The sequence below is a fragment of the Eumetopias jubatus genome, unplaced genomic scaffold (genome assembly GCF_037043125.1).
Source record: "Eumetopias jubatus isolate StellerSeaLion01/CBP00866 unplaced genomic scaffold, mEumJub1_p1.0 scaffold_16, whole genome shotgun sequence".
Taxonomy (NCBI): Eukaryota; Metazoa; Chordata; class Mammalia; order Carnivora; family Otariidae; genus Eumetopias; species Eumetopias jubatus.
In genome coordinates, this window is record NW_028274822.1 from 27,368,822 (window position 1) to 27,376,751 (window position 7,930).

Below are 7,930 nucleotides of genomic sequence, written 5' to 3' on the forward strand. Positions count from 1 at the left end.
AGGACATGCCCTACTACCGGTCCCAGTTTAAGAAGTGTGCAGTGGTGGGCAACGGAGGCATCCTAAAGAACAGCCGCTGTGGGCGGGAGATCAACAGTGCCGACTTTGTCTTCCGGTAAAAGAACAGCCCCGGCCCTGCACCTGCTGCTTCTACCCCCCCACAGCCCTCCCGCTCCCTGCCCTTCCCTCCGGGGGTGCCCCAGCCCCATGCCCTAATGCCCTGTGTCCTAATGCTGCCCTTCAGGTGACCGGTCCCCACTCCCCACCCCTGCACACTTTTACACTCTGGCTTATTCCCTTCTCCAGCCCTGTCCTTCGGGGCCAGTGGCCAAACCTGTCAGGGCCTCAAGTCTCCACATCTGCGGAATGGGAGGTTGCAGCCTCCTCCGTGGTTGAGTTCTCTTCCAGAAGCAGTGTTTGGAACCAGGGCAACCTTGTGGCTGACACCAGTGTTGGCTTGCCCTGGCTTTAAGCTGGAGACTGGCCCTTGTATTTCTTCTTCCTTGGATAGAGCCCCCTCTTATCTCTTTGGTGATCCTCGCTTACAGTCTTTAGCCTGGATCAAGAAAATGGGTTGAAAATAAAAGCTTAAAGCAAAGGGATTGGGGTTGAGGCTGTAGTGGGGTCTCATGGGTCATGGATCCATAATCACTGTGCCACTCAGTGTGGGAGAGGGAAGGAATTGAACTTGCCCCTCTGTGCACAGGCTACCAAGGTTCCACCCCGCTGGCTGCCTCGGCACCCTTCTGCGTGTGAGCACCGTCTTCCTTTCCCCACACCCTCGCGCTGCCCACTCTCCAGCTCCCTCTGGAATGAGTGAGTACATGCAGCCAGGCTGCCTTGTGTCTTCTGCAGGTGCAACCTACCCCCCATCTCAGAGAAGTACACCATGGATGTGGGCGTGAAGACAGATGTGGTCACTGTGAACCCCAGCATCATCACAGAGAGGTCAGTGAGCCTCCCCTAGACTCATGCTATCCAGGAGAGCAGCCCTGACTGCCACACGTGGCTACCGGCCATGGGGAATGCGGCATCCAGATTGACAGGTGCTGTCTGTAGCAGGAGACACACACCTGATTCCAAAGATTTACCATGAAAAAGACGATGGGCCACAGCTCCTCAATTGTTTATGTTGATTACATGTTGAAATAGTAGTATTTTGGGTATATCAAGTTAAATAAAACATTGTGAGCATTCAATAGAATATAAAAATAAATTTCACCCATGTCTTTCTGCTTATCTAAATGTGATCATTAGGACATTGAAAATTACATATGTGGCCTACATGATAGTTCCCTTGGACAGCACTGGTCCGGACAGTCTTCACCTAGATGGGCCATAAAGCTTTCCAGTGTGTGATGGGGGCAGGCAGCTTCCTATGCTCCTGTGTCCAGGTGGCTCTGGGGAGAAGCCTCACGCAAAGATCTCAGTCCCCACTGAGTGCCCTTCCTGGGGTCTGTGCATGTGGGAGGCCTCAGGGAAGGGGGTTCAGGGGTTAAAACTCCAGCCAGGGGCACAGTCACACCATCCAGGTCAGGCTAGGGGCAAGACGGGGGACAGCCAGAGACCAGAGGGTGGGGAGTCAGTAAATCAGGTGAGGTGCCCAAGGATACTTACAGAGTCAGCGCAGTGAAGGATTAGGGGAGAGGAGGGAGATGAGCCCACGGGAGGGCCCTTTAATGTGAGGAAGAAGGGCAGGGAGGGGCTGTGGGGGAGGAGCGGCCGAGAGGACAGGCAGACTCATTTGGTGAACTTCACTGGGGACCTTGGGAGAGAAAGCACAGGTGAATGGCCTGAGGACTCCAGGGAGAGCCTCCACTTCCTCACCCCTGCCCCACCGAGTCCACCCTGGGATGCCCTCATCCCTTGGGGTGAAGCACGGCAGTCCCTACATTGTTGTCCCTTTGGGTCCACTTACACAAATACAGCCGTCCCGAGAAAGGCAGGGCATTCATCTTCGGAGGCGAAGGAAATGAAAGGGAGCAGCAGGGTGGCCTGGAGTGCCCTGCGTGCTCCGAAGAGGCCCCGGGGTGGCGGGTGGCCGGTGGGGGCGGCAGGTGGCTCCGGGGGGCACATGGCCTGGAGAGTGGGCTGCCGACCGTCTTGCTCTGGCCCCGCCCAGGTTCCACAAGTTGGAGAAGTGGCGGCGGCCCTTCTATCGGGTGCTGCAGGTGTACGAGAACGCGTCGGTGCTGCTGCCCGCCTTCTACAACACGCGCAACACCGACGTGTCCATCCGTGTCAAGTACGTGCTGGATGACTTTGAGTCGCCGCAGGCCGTGTACTACTTCCACCCGCAGTACCTGGTCAACGTGTCGCGCTACTGGCTCAGCCTGGGGGTGCGCGCCAAGCGCATCAGCACCGGCCTCATCCTGGCCACGGCGGCGCTCGAGCTCTGCGAGGAGGTGCACCTGTTCGGCTTCTGGGCCTTCCCCATGAACCCCTCGGGCCTCTACATCACCCACCACTACTATGACAACGTCAAGCCTCGTCCCGGCTTCCACGCCATGCCCTCCGAGATATTCAACTTCCTGCACCTGCACAGCCGGGGCATCCTGCGCGTGCACACGGGCGCCTGCAACTGCTGCTGAGGGTGGCGCGGGCTGGCCGGCCCCCGCGGCGAGCAGGACCCCGCTCCTCCTCTCCTTCCTGCGCCGGGCGGGGTGAGGGCGGGGGGACGGGGGGCGGTGGCTGGCGTTCAGGCTGTCACTACCTCGGGCGTTCAGCTTCCTGCGTGGGTGGTGTGGGCCAGGAGGCAGGACTGGGGGCCCCCGGGGCAGAGCCGGCTGTGTGCTAGGCTCTCTGGCCTGCGCGGGGCGGGGGGGGGGGGGGGGGGGGGGGGGGGGGGGGCGTATCCCCGCCCTGCCCACGGGTAGCATGCTGCTGAGCCACGCCCCAAGATCAGGGGCCTTGAGGGATTGCAAGTGAATAAAGCACATTTGCACTCAATTTTAGCATTGGGGAGAGCACACACTGTAGTGGCCTTGCTGCAGCTAAAGGAAGGCCCTCCAGAACGGAAACGAGGGAGACCGGAACTGTGAGCACGGTCAAGATTTAATTCCGACTTTTGGCTTCCAGGGTTTTATACCGCGGCCCCAGCTGTGAATTGCTATCTAGAATCTCAGAGCTTACAGATCAACCCAGCAGCCAGACCCTCCTGTGAAGACAGAGTGGCTCAGGGAGGTCCAGGGTCTTAACCACGGTCACTCCAACTGATTTGAGTCCCTTAAGTGACGCCGTGAGATCTACTGCAAGCCCCGTGTCTCTTAGCATCTTCATCTCAACACCGTGTGATGGGAGCCTCGCGCTTTCACCCACATCCTCAGGCACACACACAGTCTTGGCGCCTCCAGGTCCAATCCTGTGTGTGATCTTCGGATGAGAAGGACCAGCCATTTGCACGAAGGTTTTCAAGCCAATGGTGTTGACTCAACCTGCGCTTCGCAATCTGTTTCCTCTCCTGTGTCCTTATTTTCAGCTCTGTTTTAACCAGAAGTTATTTATAAGATCCCCTCTCTGTTCCTGAATCCTTTGGAATCCTGCTACATTGTGTTCCTGCACTGGAACTGTAGGCTCTGGGCTGGAAAGCACTGACATGTAACTGATGAACTCTGCAGATGGAAGTGCGTCATGGCCTCCGACACCAGCATCACTGAGGGTCCCACGGGGCAGGCAGACTCCCCACATCCCACAGCCTGGCGGCCTTCACACACACGGACCCACAGGCCTGTGCTTTGGGAAGTTAACTGGGCCTGGGCCGAAAGGGGTTAACTCTGAAGTTCATTGCCTTTCCTTCCCCTGTGGTGTTTTCACCATCAGCGAGGTCCTACCTAATAGACACTTGCGGTGACTTGCCTTAGAACCTAGCTTTGTGGGCATGTGGAACGTTAGTTCCAGAGGGACGTCAGACCCCTTCCTCCCACCCTCCCTCCCTCCCGCCTTTTTCCAGAAACCTATTCTGCTTAGGTCTGGAGTGGGCTTGGGAAGATAGGGTGACGAATAATGGCAGAGTCGCTTTCTTCTAGGGATGGAGGGCAGGCCGTACACAGACCCCAGCCCAGCCTGCTGGGTGCCCTGAGGAGGGCGGGGAGCTGCGAGGTCTCAGCAGGGAGGGGACCCCGCCATCCAGTGACCACCTTTTACAGCCAGAGCAGGAGGCCCAACCAGTGAGAGACAGGGGAGAGCATGGGCTCAGTCCCTGGCCTCCAGGCTCCCGGTCCAGGGCTCCCTCCTTGGCAAAACCACTTTGTGTGGGCTTGTGTTTCATGTTGGTGGGTGGTTATGGAGTGCATGCTCCGTGCACAACACTATTCTAGATCCTCCTTCATTCTGAGCCCTGGTCCTGACTGGGCAAGTCTCGGGCTGCTTGTCTGTAGAGCAGGGACGCAGCCAGTAAGACAGCATGGACCCTAGTGGGCCATAAGCTGGGAAGACCTGTGCTAGGGCAGTGGGTGACTGGGCTTTCTTGGGCTCCGCCCGTTCCTCCCAAGGAAGGTACTTCTGGGGAAGGTTCCGGCTAGCTGAACTTTCCAGCCATGTGCTTGTGGTTAATTAAGCCCAGTTCTTGAAACCGTGGCATGTCAGGACTTCGAGGCTCCAAAAGACCTTTTTTTCCCATTTAAGGAAACAGACCTCGAAGGGGTAGGTGGCCTGGGTCAAATCCTGCCTAGGGCTCTACTGAATGCCTGCTGTGGACCAAGCCCCCTGGGTAACACTTCTGTTCCAGGGAGGGCCGTGTTGGGGGCAGGAACCGTGGCGAATCAGACATCAGAGTTCCCACCGCTTGAGGGTGCCACGGGTTGGCATCTGCCCCAGCAGGGCCCTCGTAGGAGCTGAGGAGAGAACGCAATGATCCACCCCATAGAGGAATCAGGACTCATGGTCCCATTTCTGCCTGTGGATCTTAGGGTGAGTCTCTTCTCTCCCCACAGATCTGTTTCCTCATATCTACCACCAGGGCCTTGGGAAAATCTCTAGGGTCTTTATTATCTCTAATTTGTTTTTGGAGGTATTCCTGATGTACGGATCTGAGCCACAAATAGTATTTACTATTATAATAGCTAACATTTAGTGTGCTCTCATTCTGTGTCAGGCCCTGCACAGTGCACTTTCTTTGTAGTTATCTCCTGTGATCACCACAAGGCCCCCTTAGGTAAGAAGGCTCCCATGGGACAGGTGAGGCGGAGGCTCAGAGTTGTTTAGTGACTTGCTCATAGTCAGGCACCCGGTGGAGGAAGACGCACTCAGATGTGTGGAACCCCCAAGCCGATGCTCTGGACCTCAGTCTTAGCTGCTTCTCAGCCAGTGTCACAAGGGCTGGAACAAGAGGGATACTGATGGAGGTGCCACTGCAGGGCGCTACTGGGCCCCACTCCAGGGACAAATGCTCCGGGAGGCTGTCATGGGTCCAGAAGGCTGTCTCTGCTTGGAGGTGTCCCCCACCGCCACGCGCCTTGGCAGCACTCAGCCACCCGTGGTAGAATGGGTGCCATTTGGGCACTGGAGGGAGTTGAGGTCATCTCTACATCTTGCAGGTGAGGAGAGCTGCCCAGAAAGAGTAAATGGTAAGTGACAGCATGTTGAGTGACTTGCCCAAGGCCCCATGGCCAGCCGGTGCCCCAGTTGGGACTCACCCAGTCTCCTGACTTCCAGGCCCTGCTGGTTGTCTGGCAGTCCCTGTTTGTGGGAAAAACATTGTTTCCAAAGGCTCATTGTTTCCTGGGCATTGACTCAAGAAGCCCCCACCGTGTTCCGCCCCCCCCCCCCGCAGCTTCCCCCCCCCCCCATCCCACTGTGCAGTGCAGACTACCAGCTAAATTCTTATTTAAGGGAAATCGATTCCCCACAAATAAAACAACCCTCATGTCTTCCTTTGTGCTAAACCCACTGCTCTAGGGTTGAAAGACAGCAAAAACAAGTAAATGACTCAGTGCTTAGCCAAGCAGAATGGAAGGTGGCTCAAGGTCAGACGCAGCCTTTGAGACTCTGCAATGCTGCCGAGGCAGTTCTGCCCGCTAATCACCTGGTGCTGCAGAGAGCCTGGGGGCCGGGGGGGGGGGGGGGGGGGGGGGGCGCCGCGGGGGGGGCCTCACTCCACTGAGTGGGGGGAGGGGAGGGGGCGCACTTCCTGCCGGTGGAGGGAGGGCACAGGGCTGGCTTCAGCCAGGCCTTCAACAAGTAATTATCGAGCACTCACTTTGTGCGGGGGCATTGTGCTAGGGGCCGGCGGCCCAGAATCACACAGTAGCCCCTGCCCTCCCGGGGCGCGTCCATTCGCTGCACCGAGAGCCCACACGCGACACAGGAGCTGTGCTGGGAGTTGGCAAGTCTGGGGACAGTTATCAGGGAAAGAGGACAGGGCCTGCCAGAGTTATTGCCAAAGCAGCTGCCGCTTCTCCGGCCTCATCCCTCACATTCATGTGACAGGTGAGAGGGATGGCGTCGCCGTCCTTTCGAGTCTTCTCCTCCTTTGTTTCCTCTCCTGACGTTCCTCCTGTCTCTGAATGCTCCTTCTCAGGCCCCTTCGTTGAGTCACCCCCGGTGAGGCTTCCTCGGGGCTCCCTCCTCTCAGCGGGAGCCCTCCCAGAAAGCTCATCTCTTCACAGCGTCTGGGCTGTCCCTGCGTCTCAACCCCCTCACCTGCAGGCAGGGTCTCCCTCCGAGCGTCAGAAGCATGCTCACCGTGGCCTCCTGATCCTCTGTACCTGTGCTGATCTCCAACCTCATCGTGTCCTCGACTGGCATAGTTGAAAGGACAACCTGGCTCCAAGGCTCTTAGCACTTACTAGCTGGGTGACCTTGAGGGGGCTGCCGAAGCCCCTGAAGGCTCTGATTCGTTTTCTTTCTTTTTTAAGATTGTATTTATTTATTTGAGAGAGACAGATAGTGACAGAGATAGTGAGAGAGAGCACAAAGGGGGAGGAGAAGGAGAAGCAGGCTTCCCAGAAGAGCAGGGAGCCCGATGTGGGGCTCAATCCCAGGACTCTGAGATCATGACCCGAGCTGAAGGCAGATGCTCAACCGACTGAGCCACCCAGGCGCCCCTGATTCGTTTTTGGAGGAGCGAGACCCGGACGCCAGCCACTCCGGCCGTGGCGAGGGTTAAGTGAAGTAGGGTTGCACAATGCTGAGCACAGAGCCCGGCACAAACTAGACACTCTGCAAGTATGGCTTCCTCGGCCCCCTCCCTGCCCCAGCCCTCCCCCCCCCCCCCCCCGCCGTGAATGACTCTCCCTCACTCAGCCCAGAAACCTGGGCCACCCGTGCCTCTTCCTTCCTTCAAAGTCAGCACAACTGCTGGAGAACCGTGCCCCGCGATGCCCCGTTAGGTGGCTGCCACCAGGTGAGGGGTCTGGCTCGAAATTGAGACTAGGGTCTTAGATGAGAAAAGAGTGAAAGTAAAAATCTGCCACACAACCCAACTTATGCGCTTTCTATAAATATGAATATAAAATAAACCCACTATTAAACTAGCAACAAAAAAAAATAATTGGGAATCTAAAACATTTATGAAATCTGTTTTCGCCTTGACACTAACCGATTTCTTTTTCTTTCTAATTTTGATTGTCATAAAAAACACAAGACATTGAATTTACCATTTTAGCCATTTGTAAGTGTACAGCCCAGTAGTGTTAAATACGTTCACATTGTTGTGCGACCAACCTCCAGAATAGTTTTCATGTTGCAGAACAAACTCTGTGTCTATCAGAGGACAACTCCCATTTCCCCTCCCCCAGCGCCCGGCAACCACCGCTCTGCTTTCAATCTCTGTGAATTTGACTATTCTAAGTACTTTGTATAAGTGGAATCATATGGTATCTGTCTTTTTGTGACTGGTTTATTTCATAGAGAATCATTTAGGTAGGTACAAGCTGTTCTTAAATGACATTAACTGTTTTCAGTGTCTCTGTAATAGAATTCTGATTTTCCT

At 56.1% G+C, this 7,930-nt stretch overlaps 1 protein-coding gene across 3 annotated transcripts in view; it reads left to right on the forward strand.

Moving 5' to 3' along the window:
* The window catches only part of ST8SIA5 (ST8 alpha-N-acetyl-neuraminide alpha-2,8-sialyltransferase 5), a 51,207-nt gene extending 48,616 nt beyond the window's left edge, over nucleotides 1-2,591 (forward strand). For all 3 annotated transcript variants that reach the window (XM_028098379.2, XM_028098380.2, XM_028098381.2), the window contains 3 exons: nucleotides 3-115; nucleotides 856-948; nucleotides 2,123-2,591. In XM_028098379.2, the coding sequence (XP_027954180.1) occupies nucleotides 3-115; nucleotides 856-948; nucleotides 2,123-2,591 (675 nt within the window). The remainder of the gene's footprint in view (nucleotides 1-2; nucleotides 116-855; nucleotides 949-2,122) is intronic.
* The last annotated feature ends 5,339 nt before the right edge of the window (nucleotides 2,592-7,930 follow it).